Below are 17,692 nucleotides of genomic sequence, written 5' to 3'. Positions count from 1 at the left end.
TTCCCATCCCAAGGCTGTGCACACTGGATGGTTCACCTGGCTCCCCCTCCACCCTCTGATCTCAGCCTCACACCTCAGGTTCTAGCTCTCACAGTTCATTCCACCTAAACATTTTCCCAATAGCCCGGGCAAGAGCTAATAACTCCCTTTTGTGCTCCTGCAGAACTTTGCACAAATCTCTACTGTAGCATCAGGCAGGTGATATTGTGATTATTTATACAGGTCTGTCTTGCTGAGCTCGTCTGATATGTGGTCTTAGCACCAAGCACAGTGCCTTGGTGTTGACCAGCAGTCAATAAATGCTTACTTACTCTATTCTTTTGCTCCTCATATTTTATCCCCACCAGGCAGAAGGAACCTATCTCAAGGATTTTTGTTCAGTGTTTTGAAGTGTGAAAAGCCCTGAGACAACTTGATCCTGGGAATCCAGGAGCATGCTTGTGTGTCTCAGCTGAGCAGCTGGAAGCAGCTGCCTCCTTCCCTGGGATGAGGATTCTTTATTCTTTCCCATGTCTCATGTTAGGTAGGAGAATTCCAGTTCTCTTGCCATTTTCAACTAACCCCACATCCCCGAGATTCATGCAGACTTCTGTGTGGAGAGGGCAGGTGGGTGTTCCTTTTGCCTGAGAAGATGAGAGGGTGCCTGTCCTCTATTCACCAGCAGGTCATCAGGTTCCTCACACTCACTTCTTGGACAGTGACCCTGCAGTGCAGCCCACACCATTGCCACAGCATTTCTGACTCATGGGATGTTCGTTATCCTCAGTTCTTATTACAAACCAAGCCCCACAGGTTCTGTGTAGCCCTCTTGGGGAGATCTCAATCTTGGTGTCCCTGTAACCCATGACAATTATTCTAGAGTCAAGGCTCAAAGAAACCAATACCTCCTCATGGGAGGAGATCCGCATTCTGTCCCCAACTATTGCAATTGTAAGCAAACCCGCTCAACCTATGTAGAGGCTTAGAAAGAGAACATCCATATGGACCTAAGGAACTGAAACTCATAATTCAAAATCTTTCACTATCTGCTGTAGAGATACTGCCTAATTCTGTGGGATTCCCATGGACAAAACAGTCCTAGGTCAAAGGCTGGGTTTCCTTTATTAATCTCCACAAAGGCTGGCTGCTGGAAAGCCCTCAGCAGAGTGACCTGTTGTACCAAGTCTACAAGCCCAGATCCTCCATCCCCAAAGTGAGGAGAGCTGCCAGGATGAAGGTGGTGCCAAGCCTCCTGTGGGCAGGCAGTGTGATGCACACACAGAAACCAGCCTGGTTATCACCTTCCATCACAAGGGAATGCAGCTGGGCTGGGCTGTGGATAGGAATGATATTGAATAACTTCTATTATCCACATGGTAATTTGGCTCCTTTATTCTGTTTCACTGTGGAGGGAGAATTTTCTGTCTGGTTCAGATGGCTTTTTGGAGAAATAAAAATACAAATTGACTTATACTTGGAAAAACTTCTCAGCTAATTTCCTCATCAGTTTACTGTCTCTGACACAAAATTTCCTAGTACCTTTGAGAATTGTGTTCAAGGAATTTCTCATGAGTGTCAAAAGTGAGGGTCTAAGCTATACAGTATCATGACCCCCAAAGAGCCTGCTGCAGTTTTACCAATGATACACACACACTTGGATTTTCCATTTCAAGTTCCTAGGATGGCTCACTCACCATTTCCTTTGCCCTAATTAATATGCTTACATAATTAGGGATATAGCCTTGGTTCTTAGTCTACCTTTGCAGATTTGAAGGGTACTTTTTGAGTAGAAGGTAATCAAACCTAAGAACTAATGAATTAGATATTCTACTTGTCCTTACACAGAGAGCTCTGTTAATCCTGGATTAAAATAGAAAGTGCTGACTTTCTATTATAGAGGGTTAAAGAAAGAGAAAATAAATAAATATTATTGAAAATAAGATTCTCTATAAGAATGAAAAATATGTGCATTACATTTTAGCAGTATGAAAAAAAAACATAGATAGAAGACGCCATTTTTTATTTTGCAAATAGTTAGGAGGCTTCCTCCAACACCCAGTCCAAGTTCTCCTGGCCTTAAGCAAGCATCTCCATGGGGCCGCATTGTTGCCAGGTGGGGTGAACCAGAGCTTTAGTTGTGAGGAGCCAGAGCATTGGAGGCCACCTGTGGGAGTTGCTTTGGTCTTCCATTAACTTCTACCTTGACTTGCGGTGATCTAAAAAGGATTCCAGGGATGCGTCTGGGTTCCATCCATTTTGTCCCAGTCCCCAGAGTGACCAGCAACACTTTTTCCGAACGGTCTCTCCTTCCTTCTCCTATTCCTAATGTGTCACATATCTTCAAACCCAAGTTTCCCAGACTTAACTGTCCAGGAGAGAGGAAGAGGTCATATTCTGTTAATACCCACAACTGACTGCCTCACCGCTCCTATCTCACACCTATTTGTTCCCACCCCATCTCCCTAGTCTTGCCCACATATTTCTGGGAGTCCCCAAAGTGTCCACACGTGCTCACAGACAAGCTCACACATGTCCTTCTCGTATGTCCTCTGTGGTGTGGTCTGCTCTCTGCAAAGCCACCCAAACCTGGAGGCCCACCACTGCCCCCTTTGTCAGTGTCCTCAGGGACACGGTGCCCTCTGCAGCAGGGCACTCTCTCCAGGTGATCTCAAAGCTAAGAGTCCATCCAGGTGCCAAGATGGTGCCATGTTCCCATTTGTCCTCACACCAATGGTCACACCATGTTCTGCACAGCAATGGGGAGAATGCCTCTCACTTACAAGGCTCAGAAGTCCTGTGAGGGATTGGCTAGAGAAGACAGGTAGAAAGACTGATCTCCTATCTCTCCCGCCTCTGGCTCTGAATGGGGACCCCAGACTTCCTGGCCGGTTCTCCCCACCTGATTCATGGGACCTAACTCACAGGAGAGCACAGCTGGGGCTTGTCAGACCAGGCAGCCAGGTGGCTCTGCCTGGTGTGTTTGACCTTGAGAGAGTGAGGAGCAGCCAGGGGCAGGCTCACCCTGAGGGAAAGAGAGACTGAAGTAGACGATTTCAGCCCAGTAACAAGGTTGTCGTTGCCAGAGTGGATGGGGCTCCAGCTGGCTTGGGGACTGTCCCCTGGATTTGTCCCCAGTCCCTATAGATGATGCATGAGCCAGTGGGGCCATGGGGCTGCAAGGAAAACACACATGAAACACTGAGCCTCTGGTTCTCTTTTCTCCCGTCCATCCTCCTGAGATTAATGAGCTGTTACCTGTGACGTCTCAGATCTCAGGGAGTCTCTAGTTCCACCCTTAGAGAAGAGGGCCATGAGGAGACACCCAATCCACGCTGTTGTTGGAAGCCTCAGTTCTGTGTGGGTGAAGCACGGCTGAGAAAGGCTGATGTCTCTCACCCCTACCGAGCTGGGCCACAGTGTGTATCTGGAAGCTGAAGTCTTTGGGCAGCTGGCCACGCTTAACAAACACTTGTTTGCTCCACTTACCCAAACAAGCTGTTTGTGCAACAGCAACAGCCTTCCCCATTCAGCAGACCAGACCACTAAAGACAAAAGCCTGCCACACGAGCAAATGAGAGAAAGTGGAGTGAGGAGACAGAACTCACATTTAGTTCCATGCCCGGAACTTCTCCATGCTGTTATGAGAGGTTCGGGGGATTCGATTGGAGATGTAAAAGAAACTTTCCACTCCAAATAAATGGACTGAAGGTATATTTTATTATCTAGAGGAGAGTAAAGGCGATAGTCCGCAAACAGATCCGAATAGGTCAAATATTGAGAGGGAAAAGCATCAGCTCGACTGGAAAGGGAAAACATCCACATGGACTGAAGGGAAATGACACAAATCAACCGGAAAGAGAAACACCAGGTTGACTGAAAAGAGAACACGTCAGATCGGTTACTCACAACATCCACGCCCCACTGCCGGGGAGAGTTCCTTCAATTGACAGGGCTGGGCAAGAATCACACGTCCCGGGCGAGGCGTCCCTTCCACAGGTGGAACTCTCATCAGGCCTCGGTTTCCAGCAGTTTATATAAGCAGTTACAGAGCTTTGCAGAGCAAGCATTTAGTGTTCCCATGCACAAATGATTATCAGTGGCGTACGTGCAGTGACCCCCGTGGCTATCGCCCCAGCCCAGCACAGATGGCCAGTCCGTCCCATGCTATGACACCCAAAGAGCCCTGAAGTGTTATAATTTGCAACTCTCTCCATGGAAGAAGGGCCAGTTCCCACCACAGAGAAAGTAGCTTTATATTTCTTTGTGTGCTGGTGGCTGTAGGTCAATGGAACGGCCAAACATGGCTGTACTCATGTCAAGACACATGCCCAGAACTTCCTGGGTATCACTTCATTGTGCCAACCCAACAGTGTGATCATACTGAGCGTCTCCAATTCATAGTTGAGGAATCAGACACAGCTTAGCTTGTTCATACTTACTGAGCAACTTAGTTGTAGGGGTGGGTAGGAGATAAACCCAATTCTCCTGACTCCTCAGCTCATGCTCTTTCCTCCACATCGTCTGCCCTGCCTTTTCCTCTACTGCCCAGCCCCACCAGGGCTCATGTGTACCTGTCAGATTGCAGGGGCCAGGGTAAGGAGGAGCTGGGCATTCTCTACCACTACCTCCCAGATTCCTCCACTCCACTCACCTGTTTGAACTTCTTCACTTGGCAACACCACCTGAGAGACCACCAGTCAACAGTCCTTTTCAGTGAATCAGTCTCTTCCTATACTAATATGAGGGTGAGGGGACCATACCTAGATATGATGGTTTTCCTTCCCTTTTGCCTGCTTTTATAAAGTATATACAAAATGAATTTAAAAATCCATTTTTCACCATTACTTTATGGTCTTTACAGTCTTGTTCAGCGAGCTGTTAGCTATGGACATTTGTTTCCTTTTGCACAGCTGGTGATGGGAATATTCATATCTTGGGAGGCTGACCTTTGAAATGTGTGTCCATGAAGCTTAGGTCCCTTCAACCCCGGCCATGGCTGGGGAGATGGGAGGCTGTACATGAGGTGTGTAGGGGAGGAAAAATTCTCCTCCACCCTTATAGGGAGGGTCTCTGACTGGGCCTAGAATTAAACTGACATAAAATAGATTAACAGGAGAAAAGCATGCAAGTTTTACTAAATTTTGCCATGTGAATGGGAACCTTCACAGGAGAATGAGGACCTGAACAAGAGAGCAGAGCAGAAGCTTTTATAGCTTTTAGATAAAGTGAGAATGAATCTGTGAAGTATTGACAGACAAAGCGATTTGGTAGTAAATTGTGGAGCAGTGACTAGTAAGATAAGGGCTAGTTGACAAGATTTGTTTGTACTGATTTCCCAGATATTTCATCTCTAATGATAAGAGTGTCTTCCTTCCACTGGGGTACGGGGGCAGTGGGGGGGGGGGCACCTTTCACATGGGAGTTTTATCTCCCACTTTCAGAAAGAAAAAGGAGGGTCAGAATACACGTTTTATCTTGATAATCTCCTGTCTGATGTAAGTGGAGTTGGACCTTTAGAGACTGTATTTGTGATGTAAGAAAAAATGTAAATGCTTGAATTAAAATATAAATAAAGATTTACAACGAAAAGTTATATTTCTCCCCATCTCCAATCCTTCTTACACTGTTTCTTCTGCAGGGGGAACCGCTATTATCATTTCTAGACACAGTCTCTATATCTGTCTATATATCTATCTATCCATCAGTCTATTTGTGTGGATATTCCATAATGTTCTTAAAATATTTTAACTTAATGCTTGGATAAATGTCAAGGTTATTTGGACTGTATATTTGGAATGATACATACTTGGTTCAATTCAAGATATATATTTGGGCTGTTTTCTGATCTTCTCATTGTATAACTCTTTTATATCTGTTTTAGTTCTGTTGCTTTTTTTAATATATGGCGTATAGGTTTACACTAGTTGCAGAATTTGGTAATTAAAATGTGCATTTCCTAACATTACAATGAGTCATTGTGGATGGGCACACATAGTTACAGGAAACACAGGTCTATCCATCAGTAATTTACCTTCAATAACAGGTATAATGTCTTTCCTCTGATACGTCTTTGGTAGAAGATGGTTTGGCAGTGAGAAAGCAACAGTTGTTATCGATTTTGCAATCTTTTGGCTGAGTTGCTGTGCTGTTCTCCCATACCTTGATCCAGTAGATATATTACACAGATTGCTGTATTATGCTTGCATGTGGAATTTCTTCCTCTGTTTTTACTCTGAGTATTTATTTTCCATCAGCCTGTAACGTCATAACACTGATTGGTGCAAGTAATGTGTTATTCATGCCATCTGGTTTCATTCTATTAGTGCTATCAACATTAGCCTTCAGTCTAAAGAGATAGAATTATACCAAGAGCTATCTGCATCAGCTTGTCTTGTTTTGCAGAACATGCCTGGCCCCAGGTCCCAGCTCCTTCTGCAGTCCCTCATGGTGAAACAGACTCTGACATGGAGAGCACATCTCCAAATTTCAAGGAGTCAACTCTGACCCGACTGGAAACTCCTGAGGTTCCCAGAGCCTCAAAGCTAGTCTTTGAAGGTCAATGAAGTAGGCCCAAGTAGCTGGTCAAGACCCCACAAGGGCTTCTAGCAAAATGTATTCAGATTGCTGCACGAATGTGTGCTGTGCTTGGTCGGCTACTCAGCCGTTATCAGGAGTTTCTCTACCTGATTCTGTCTCTGGTCCTCTCTGGGCCTTTGTGTCCTCATATGTAAAATGGAGCCCTTGGATCCAGCAGGGGAAATGAAGTTCATTCTCCAGTGTCAACGCCAATCAATAGAGATGGCTCTGATGCTGTGTTGAGAAGGCTGGGAAGCCTTGTCCAGGCTCCAAGAGAAGAGTGCTACAATTGATTAGCAATGTCTGAGGGTATAAGAAAGGGGTCTGGTGGGATGTCTACAGTGTATTTCCAGCCCTCAGAGAAAATCATTAAGATCCCACCCTGTTCCCACTCACAGCAGTTTGGTCACTCATTATATCTATCAACAGATATAATGTGTATTATATATACATATTCTTACTATGTATAAAGCACAGAGGAAAGTTACTCAAGAAATACAAAGATGTAAGAGAGGATCATCACCTTCAAGCAGCTTAGATTCTAACAATGGAGACAAGACTGATGTTTAAAGTACTAGAAACAGAGCAGTTTGTGACAAGTGTCCCGAGAGAAGTACATCCAAAGGACTAAAGGGGCTCAGAGGAGAGAAGACATTACTTCCAACTGGATTACTCAGAAAAGGTGAGTCTTGAAGTACAGGCAGAGTAGAGTAGAACGTTATGAGGAGAGAAACGAATTACTAGCAAAAGTTGACAAGGGTAAAATGTGACAGGGCACGACCAGGGAGAGGCGCATGAGGTGTGTAGGGCACAAAATTTAAGGAGGCGTGCTTGCACAACCCTGAGAGTGAACACCTCCTTCAATTTTGCACCCACTTCATTGAGGCTCCTCATCTCCTCACTTCTCACCCTGAAATACAAGGAATCCAGGAGGAATGGCAAATGGAAGTCTGGATATGTATTAGGGAGGAGTTGGAAGTTGAGCATTAAAAGTAGGCAGGAGACAAAGTTACAGCAGGCAGATCTTGAGGCCCTGAGGAGTGTGGATTTCATTTGCAAGGCCAAGAGTGGGATATGGCTGCAATTTACTTATGAAGATTATTCTGGTAGGAGAGCAGAGACTAGACCAGGATTCAACAAGCAAGCAAACTTCAGAAGGAAGGGAGAGGCAGCTCTCCCTAGAGCTGCTGGGAAGCAATTGCACTGACCCAAGCATGGGGCAATCAGGGCTGGAAATACAGTGTGGCTATGGGGGTGGAGAGGAGGGAACGCTTGCAAGAGACAATTTCAAAATATGGATGGAATTTGGCAACCAGTTTAGTGTAGGGTAAGGAGAGCAAAGAAAGGAGAGGAATAAAAGTTCAATACAATGATCTTTAGGGAGAAAAAAAGATACAGTGAAGAGAATCCAGAAGAGAAGAAAATTTGAGGATTGATGAAGTGAGAAACAATGTCACATGCTACAGAGGACAAAGACTTTGGCTACTGAGGAGAGTCAAGAGATTTGTTAACAGGATCTGGGAGAGAAGTTTCAGGAGAGTTCTGGGGGCAGGAATGACTATAGTCAGTCTTCAAGGGGTTAAGGAATGAGTTATGGGGAATTAAGGGTGGAGAATTCAGATTACTCCTCTGAGAATGTTGTTGGTAAAAAGAAAAGATAGTTGACATGATTCAGGTTTAATATGATTAAGAAAATATTTGCTCTACACAATCCAATCTCTCTGTAGCAAGAGACAAAGAAACTGGTCTAGAAGGAGATGCAGGGGAGATGGAGGCAAAGGGGGAAAAGTGGAAAGTCCAGATGGAGGGGTGACCCAGGGAAAGGAGGGGAGATAGTGGAGGCTGAAGAAGAGAGATTCTGCTCAAGGTGGGTTCCTGCAATGGCTCCTTGTCTATAATATCTTTCTTCTCTCCTTTCTTCCCATCCTGCCCCTGCACACACTGGTCACTGATGTCCTACTTCCTGGTTCCCTCATTCAAAGAAAAAGGGGGCTGCCTTCTGCTTGGACCCATCCAAACGTTGCACATGTCTCACTGCAGCCTGAAACTTGTGTACCTCTAAGCTGAGGGTGATGAGGGTCACAAGAAGGAGGAGGCCTCCCAACCTCATGTTGCTATTGGAGGTCTTTGGTAAAATGCAGCAGGCCTGGGAACAGTGGAAATTTATGAACAGTGGAAATTTATGCCCTTTCAACACTGAGCTGTAATGCAAGGTCTGGGGTGGGAGGGACTAGGGACTGGAGAGCCTCAGCCCTGCCCTATGACTGACATCTGGAGAACCCACACCGTGTGTACCCTGGGTAAGCCCTGTTGTTACCTAAACAAGTCCCTGAGGCAAGGGAACACCCTCCTCTGACAGACAAATGGCTCCTAAACTGGGAAAGTCTTACATGACTGAGAAAGGGCGTGGGGGTGGGCACTGACTCTTATTATGTACTTTCATTCACTCATTCATTTTTCAACACAAGTAACACATATCTTCTCTGGGTCAGGCACGTGCTAGGCAGGAGGAATACGTCCTTACACAAATTACAGTCTAGGGCCTGGGTGCTGGCTGGTGAGGGTGCAGTCTACTTTTTCATTTCCCCCTCCCTGCTCTGGGTCCTAGCACCTCTGGTACTGAGGGCAGGGAGAGGCAGTAGGAGAGCCAGCAGGGGTGCTCCCAGGTCACCTGCCAGTGGTGAGGAGATGTCCTTGGTCTCCTTCTGGCTGGTCTGATTCTCTCTACCGCTGGGCACCTAGGCAGGTGTGGTGGTCTTTGCCTATAGGACACATGTAAGTTTCTGGGGATGGGGCTGCACTTCATCTTGTCCCTTTTCATTTTGGAGAACCCCAACTCCCGATATCCATGTTAAGCTCTTCCAGGATGTCTCTCTTCATGCAGCGCTGGGACGGGGGTGGGGCGGGGCTGCAGTCACCAACCAGCTAGGGAGTGAGATTTCATTTCCCCCTTCTTGAGGGCACTCCTCATCTAGATGAGTGATTTTCTGAATCACACACTCCCCTTGGTTTTTTGAGGAATATGTCCCCTTCCCTCCCCAATGGCAGCAGGAATAGGGGGAGGTATGTACAACTTTTGGCCATGAGCACTCTGTCCCATAAGACGTCTTATTTCATGTGAGATAAGGATGACTGGGCTGTTGGGAATGGCAGGACAGTTTGCAGCCTCTTCATAAGGCCGTGGGGAAACGGTTGAGTTCTCTTTAGAGAGTGGGTAACTTGATGTTTCACCAGGGGTCCTGGTTCCTAGTTCTGGGGCTACAGGAAGAGACTCTTCCTTTTGTGCTTCATTTGTCACCATCCCTGTAATGCCACCAGTTGGAGGTCCTTTGGGCAAACAACTGACCTCATAAATTGCTAATGCCTCCAGGTGGGGTAAGGGGTACAGTTACAGGTTATTCAGGAAGCAATTTTGCAAACTGCCTTTAACTCAATCCTGTCTATCCCAAAGCTGAGATTGGTTGGTGTCTAATTTCTGCAACAGCATCAGAGCCAGAAAGGAACTTTTAGAGATCCTGAATACTCAAAAGATTATAGTGGTATTCTCCATATGTAACACCAAATTTTCTAAAATTCTAAAAATGCTAAATACTTTTTGAAATTTCACAGAACTCAGATGTGTTCAAATTCAGTTTGTTTCTTTTTCAATATCCTCTTTTCCCATCTTAGTTTGGGTGTCCTGTTTTGCTGGATCCCTAAGCAACTACTTACTTTGTCCTTTGGGTTACTCAGGGCTGAGCAGGGCCTTCAGAGCCCCAGCCTGCTCCCTCCTCCTCCCCAGCTCCTCACCCCCGGTCCCCAACCACCCAGGCACTCTGGGCTGCTCTGGCTGCTGACCCTTGTCAAGGACTTCACACTTCCCTATTGCGGTTCAGGCTGTTCCCTAAACTTGGAATTCTTTTTCCCTTTCTTTCTCTGCCATGCGTAACAAGGCTCAGCACAAACGTCACCTCAGAAACTTTCCTCAACCCAACCCTTGGGGGAGTTGACTTTCTTTTTGTAGTTGTCTGGTCATAGCAATTAGTACACTATATGTAATTAATTTATTTTATTTTATTTTCTTAAGGAGCTCTCATTGGTTTATAAGATTCCCACTCCCCTTGAGAGCCTTTGCAAGGTGAGGGGCTCATTATCAGCAATGACTAGTGAATATTCAGCTGCCCCAAACACCAGCTCTGCTGCTCCCTGTGCTCTGCGACTAGAGCGTGAGACCAAGGTTGAGGGGACTGGCAGGGACCGCAGGGTAAGATCTGGGTACAATTAACATGTTAAGCCTGTGTCCTCCCACCTAGGCCTCTCTGTGCTGGACCAGACCTAGAGAATGTAGCAGGCACCAGTCTGAGCTCAGGAGCCCGACCACTGGGTCAGATCCCCGCTCCAAGTTAGTAGCTGTGTGACCCTGGACAAGTCACTGAAGCTCGTGAGGCTCTGTTTCCTCCCCTGTAAGACAAACATAAGAATAGTACCTGCCCCAGTGCTGGGGCCAGAATTTAATAATTATATTCAAACTCAGCACAATGCCTGAGAGAGAGCAAGAATCCAACAAATGTTGCTGTTTTCAGGATTAGTGATAGTGTTATTCTAAAAAGGAATTCTTGCTTATAACTGAAGCATCAGATTTAAGCCTCAGAGTCACAACTGTGTAACCTTGGATACACCATGCGCCCTCTTTGCATAGGACTCAATCATCCTCATCTCTAAGAAGAGTTGTTAGTTTAAAACTGCACTGATATGAGAGCTTTCCCTTCACATGGACATGAGAGAGGATGCTTCTCCTTTAAAGGAAATGAACTCTGTATTATTGAGCATTTCTTCTGTGCCCAGCAGGCATCATGGTGAACATAATGAGTGCAGGAGCAGAGGAGGACCAGGGACGGGTGGGGAGTGCAGCTGGAGGGGCGAGCTTTGGAAAAGAAGAGGAGAGCCTGGGAGCAGATACAGAGGTGGACCTTGACCTGTGCTTCTTCATGTGGAACGTCTTGTGCCCCCTGCCCTCCCCACTCCCTTCCCCTTCTTCCTGTTTGTACACACCGGGCCCCTGACTTCCTTCTATCTGATTCCTCCTCCTGACACTAACAGGCTTTTGCTGCCTGGATTTGCCAATCACCTTGCGAGTTTTGAGGGCACCCCCTGCACCTCTCACTAAGGGAGGGGATGGCTGCAAGAAGGAGGAAGCCCCCCATGTCCTGTTGCTGAGTGGAGTCTCCTTTGATGACAACACAGATGCAAGAGATGGGCTGTGATCATATCTTCCTCCCCCTGAGCTGGGCAGCATGTGGAACCTGGGTCAAGACACAGGCATTTGGAAGCTTGAGCCCTGACAGGCAGCTGACCTTCCTGGATTACATAGGCCTGTGTTTACCATTGAGTAATGATGTATTTCAATCAAGTCTCAGAGCCAAGGGAAATAGCTCCTTTTGTGTAATAATCAAGTCTGCCGAAGAATGGAGGGCACTTGGAATGACAAGAGAACGTGAGGTGAGGAGACAGGGACCTGGTATTTATTGGGCACTTCTGTGTGCCAGATTTTACGAACACACACTCATACATTTATCTTATATATAAAAATATATACTACCTCCACCCTTTTTTTTGTTTGTTTATTGCAATACCTCCACCCTTTTTAAAGATCATAAGTCGTCTCAGGGGTTCTCTCCACTTCACACAGGAGGAGACAGTAACTCCCAGAGTTACACAGCTTCTTAATCACGCAAGTCTTTCTGACTCCAAATCCCAAGCTCTCTCTCCACATGACACTGTTTATGCCTTTTCCCTCCACACTCTCATTCTCCCGTTTTCAGATCCAAACATTAATATTACAGGGCTCAGGGCTGGTCTAGGTGAAGGACAGGCATCTTCTCTTTTTCTCCCCCCAATCTCCACAGAATTATCCTGAATTCCTCCTTTGATCCTACTACCTGAAATGCAAACACGTAGAGATTCCCTTGGGTAAATAAACCCCCTGCCATGCTCCAATTCAGGGAAAACTCCATATCTGTGTATCATAACTTTTATTCCTCCTTCTGCCTTGCACAGAATACTCATGGCTTCTTTTATTATAGGTTCTCAGAATGTTGATTGGACTTTTATGTGTAAGTTTTCCTTTTTCCTTTTGTGAAGCTGTTTGGAAGACCATTCATTTTACAAGGATGACTCTGTGGAATGTTCAGCCGCTAATGACAGGTCTATTCAACTTCACCATAATCAGGAAGGTCAGCCTCTATATGAGCAGTAGACTGACTGAACAAACTCATTTCTTCTTCCTGAGAACTCAGCAGAATACATGTCCCAGCTCTCATTGTAGGTAGCTATGCCATGTGACTGAGTTCTAGGCAATGGAATGTGAGCGGAAGTGACGTGCACCACTTCGGGGACAAGGCTCCTAACTCCCCTCCCTGACCCCTGCACACTCCTCCATTCTCTTCTTTCTATTGCTGGGCTGAAGCGCATACACAAGCAAATGGTCCTGAAAGCCAAGTGTTGAAGTGGGTGAATACCACAAGATAGAGAGAGCCTGGTCCCCAAATTTCCACTTGCAGGAAAACTGCCAGCTGTTCAAGAAGACCCATTTTGGATTTCCTACCAGGGAGGAATAAACTTCAATTTGAAGTAAGCCAGTAAAGTGAGGGGTTTATTTGTTGCACCAATTCATACAACGTGAACTTAATTATCCCACCATTTTCGACAAATCCATTTGATCTCTGGCTCCTAGGGAATCCCACTCACTCCCCACTGAACTCCTATAGAGAGTGGGTACTTTTTGGGAATACTAACTTCTTGAAGTCATTTTTTATTTTTCCTGAATGATGGTGCTAGTACAGCCATTATGGAATACTACATTCTTATTGATTTAAGGAGTGCCAGCCCATGCTGTCATTCAGATGTAGCTTTGTTCTTTCCTTACAGGCTGGTGAGGCTCAAGGACTTAGGGGTTACACCATTGTGCATTCAATTGGCACAGGAGAGGGAATATTTGAGAGCCCTGGTATTTCAGCATGAGGCTGAGAAAATGAAGCTTAATGAAGAGGAGGAAAAGTGGGAGGGTAGACAAATGACTTGGAGTTGGACCAGCCTGAAATAAGTACAGATTTCTGATCCACCAGTGACTTGTTCATTGCACTGATCCAAATACAGCAGTCAGAAAGCTGCTGCCTCCCCAGGCAGCAGTACATAGTCTTCAGACTCCAGGGACATTGCAAGCCACTGTCAGGTGAGATGGTGCTATTCTCACAACCCACCCTTAGAGATCCCCTCTTTGACTTTCAAAGTTTCAGGACCCAAGAACCATAGCCTCTATTTTAGGGACTGGTTAATCAGCTTGGCACAGCGACTGTATAATTGCTTCAGGTCGTTCAAGCTCTTGGTCCCACAAATGTTACCCAAGACCCTTAACAAGTCACTAACCACGTGTTAGGAAACCCTTTAGTGTCGAGTCCTAAGGCCTCAGCTCTACACAACCTTCCCCCTGTGGGAGAGTGATGGGTATAACCGCTTTCAGAGTGGTTGACTGGAGTTAAATTCCCAGATAAATATACATCCCGTGTTTTTATTGTTGGACGTAGTACAGTGTAGGAAAAAGAGGGGGTTTTGGAGCCACAAAGATCTGGGTTTAAATGCAGGTTCTGCATCATCCTGGCAATGTGATCTTGACAATCTCTTTACCTTTCTTCATCAAGAATTAGAGGCTCAGAATGCTCAACTCCTGGGGCTGTTGTAAGAATAAGGAAATAATGTGGGGAAAGTATCTCGTACCTAATAATATATCAAATAACGTATTTTCTTTCTCCTTTAGATGTGTTCCTTGAGCTCAGTTAAGTATTAACTCCCAAAAGTAAAAAGCTATTCTTTACAACCTCTCTGGAGCACTGGTACTATGAATAGAACCACAGTTTAGTTGTTACTACCTTGGGCATCCTCCTCCAGACCAGTGGCCCAACAGGGCCCTCAGCCACTCTACTAGCTCCCGACATGTTTCGTGTTGGGGTGTTCTAGTCTTCTATTCCTTGTGCCCTGTTTGGACAGTCAAGCATGAAGTAACATTTGGGCTACATGAATGGCATTAGCCAAGTTTAAGTGTGTGGTAGACCAGAGGAGGTTTGGCTGGAATGCTGGAGTGAGGGAAGGTGGGGGTTGGAGCCAATCACAGGGAAGAGGGAGGTGTGTTCCCTGAGGAGAGAACGGGAGTGGGCAGGGGTGAGGAAGTAGAGAAGCAAGTACAGACACATAGTGGTGTCTGGGATTTCAGCCGTGGAGTGGATGGTAGCTGGACTGAAGCATGGAGTCCAGGCATAGTTGTGGGACAGTTGTTGAGTGATCCAGAAGCAAGGGAGACATCTATGATACTGGAGGTAATAACTAGAGAAGTGAAGTCCTTGATTAGATAAGAAACATCCAAAATGTAAGTGGAGGAGCTGGACTTCAATATGAAGAGGGATCTTTTTTTCCATTATTACAGAGGATTAAAGACAGTCAATGGGTACAAATTCATGGGGACAGAGGAGGAGAGAATTTTTGCAGACCTGTAACTATTTTCTCAATGAAGGATGTGGTGAGATAGCCAGTGAGACCTGCATGGTGGAGTTTGGAGTGAGAGGTAGATGAGATGGAGATTTGAGGGAAGACAAGAAGTATGAAAGAGTCATCTTGGAAGGGAGGAAGTGACTTTTCTGGGGAAATGTGGTGAGATTTCCAGGCAGTATTGAGTACCTGGACTGGTCTTTGGCTTAGGAGAAGAACGAAATAGGTGGGATGGAGCCAAGTCGCCTCAGCCAACCCCAGTTGATTCAGCCACCCTCAGATGCATGAGTGAGTCCAGCCAAGAGCAGCAGAGTTGCCTAGTTGAGCCCAACGTAGAACACTTGACCCCCTAGCCAACTCACAGATCTGGGAGAATGATTGTTATTTTAAGCCAGTGAGTTTTGGGGTAGCTTGTTATACATTGTTATTGTGACTATAAATATCTGATATGAGGAGTAAGGATATGGGGGACAGAGAGGATATGAGGGGAGATGGATAATGGAAAACAAACAGGTTCTGTGGGGTGCGGTTAAATACTAGTTGGAGGTGGAGGTACTAATGTCAGTGAGCTAGAATCTTACATAGAAATAATGAGTCAGGTTGGATAATGCCAGAGAAATAATTTTATTCAGGAGAAGGATAATTTTGAAAGGAGTTACCCCGTGATTTCTCAAACAAATGCCAGAACTGAACACTTAAGCGAAAGTTGTTTTAGATCCTCATTTTGTGGTACAGGGGATTCCAGGAATAGAGAGAAGCCAGGAAAAGACAGTAGGAAAGTCTGTTGCCAGGTGTTGGACTAAAGATGACATTTGGGAATGGTCACTGAAGGAGGCTATGGTTCATTTATCATCCAAACGGATAAGGAAGTCTTCCTCCTAAAACACAAAGATAATCATGACATCTTCCAGAAATTTCTACTCTTTGCTATCAGTCAGCTTTGTCCACATGCCACTCAGCCTTCAGTGAGCAGAGGGGCGGGTGGGGTCCCTTCTGTGCTGTAAGGGCCAGCAGGACCCATGCTTCCCACAAGCAGCTCTCTATCTTATACTCACGTCTTGAACAGCATTTTGGCAGGTGTGGCCACAACCGTTGCTGCAGCATTTTTCTCCCCTGGGACAAGACCAGTCTCCTCTACACATTTCAGCACAAAGTCCAACAGTTCCTGGAGGCAGCCTTGGACAACTTCCAGGTCTTGATCGGTCTGAAAAACAAAACAGCCTTTCCAGAACCCAGACTGGCTCTGTAGAGGGAGCGGGACCTGGTGTTGACAGAGGGCTGAAGTGCCTTGGTCCCTGGTGGACCTTTAGCCTCTTCCCTTCTTGACACCCCCAAACCTCCCCCCTCTCAACCTTGAATGCACACAGTACTGTTTTGTCCATGGGAAAACGTACCGATGGCCAGCAGCTGCAGCATCCTCGGAGAAGAGGAGATCACACTGCTGCTAACCCCCTTCTTTTTGTTTCTTCTGGGACTAGATAATTAAATCCCAGATCACAAATGGAGCCAACCTCTCACCAATTCTTTGTGCCTTCAGGTGCCAATTAACACTGAGTCCCACAGCCTGCCCCCGCTCCCTGCCTCAAAGAGAACGTCAACCTTGTACCTAGTGCTACTCAAAGTGGGTTCCATGAACCAGCAGCATCAGCATCCCCCGGGAGCTTGTTAGAAACTCAGATTCCTGAGCCCAACCCCTGACCTACTGATGCAGGAACTCTGGGACTGTGTTCCAGCAATCTGTAGTTTCATAAGAACTCCAGAGGATTCTTATGCATGTTGATGTCGGTGAACTTCTGTTATATTTCACCCCCAAAATAACCTACCCTATCAAGTTAGGGGCAGTGAAAATGCAGGCTGGCTATTACACCTACCCCTATTCATAGTCAAGTGAAGTAGATCTGGTGGATTATAATTCTCTAATGTATGCAGGGGAGAGAACTACTTCATCTGTGGGATTCCCTTACCTATTGTTCCACCCCCCTCACCCCACCCTGCAAAAAGTCTAAGGTTGGCCCTTGAGCCTGAGATAATGTAGAGGTGTGTCAGCAAGCTGTTCCTTGGATGATACACTCAGTCCTATCTCCGCCACACCTGCCTAGTTCCCAGTCCACTTCGATGCTCCCACCAAATTTGTAGTGGTTTCGATCAATCCTAGCCTTTCAGTCAAGAAAGAAGGAAATGAAGGTTCTACGGTGAAACAGCAGCTCCCAGCCACTGCTGGCAAGAATCAGCCTGGGCAGGTGTAAATATTGGTGGAATGAATGAACGGACCTGTGGGTTTCACGTCAGTGTGAACACGTGTTTGAGTGTAAGATACAGGCTAACTTGTCCATAACCATGTTCTTTCCAGCCCTTGGTGAGGAATAATTGGGTTCCTTAATGATATTTAATTTTTGCTTTAAGAGTATTTCCAGCTTTTTCAAGTTTACAGATACTTCTATAGCCAGATATTATTAATCTGCCTTCATGGTCTTCTACACCTGGAGGAAGGAGCATCTTTTCTAATTCTCAGGAGGCTAGCACTGGCCCCAACTGTAGCCACCATCTCTCTCTTTCTGGGCACAGGCCTGGTAGCCATTGTCCTGGCAGGGCTTAGCATTCAGAGGGTCAGGGACATGGA

The 17,692-nt window shown here is 46.0% G+C and overlaps 1 protein-coding gene across 2 annotated transcripts in view; it reads right to left on the bottom strand.

The window, feature by feature from the left end:
- Positions 1-15,677: 15,677 nt before the first annotated feature.
- Positions 15,678-17,692, bottom strand: part of LOC147914958 (uncharacterized) — a 41,059-nt gene continuing 39,044 nt past the window's right edge. For both annotated transcript variants that reach the window (XM_087440826.1, XM_087440827.1), the window contains 2 exons: positions 16,128-16,276; positions 15,678-15,950 (listed from right to left, as the gene is read on the bottom strand). In XM_087440826.1, coding sequence (XP_087296952.1) covers positions 15,915-15,950; positions 16,128-16,276 — 185 coding nt within the window. In that variant the 3' untranslated portion in view covers positions 15,678-15,914. The remainder of the gene's footprint in view (positions 15,951-16,127; positions 16,277-17,692) is intronic.

Source organism: Ceratotherium simum, chromosome 16, assembly GCF_057802395.1.
Source record: "Ceratotherium simum simum isolate JZ-2026a chromosome 16, ASM5780239v1, whole genome shotgun sequence".
Classification (NCBI taxonomy): Eukaryota; Metazoa; Chordata; class Mammalia; order Perissodactyla; family Rhinocerotidae; genus Ceratotherium; species Ceratotherium simum.
This window is presented reverse-complemented; position numbering and strand designations above follow the sequence as displayed.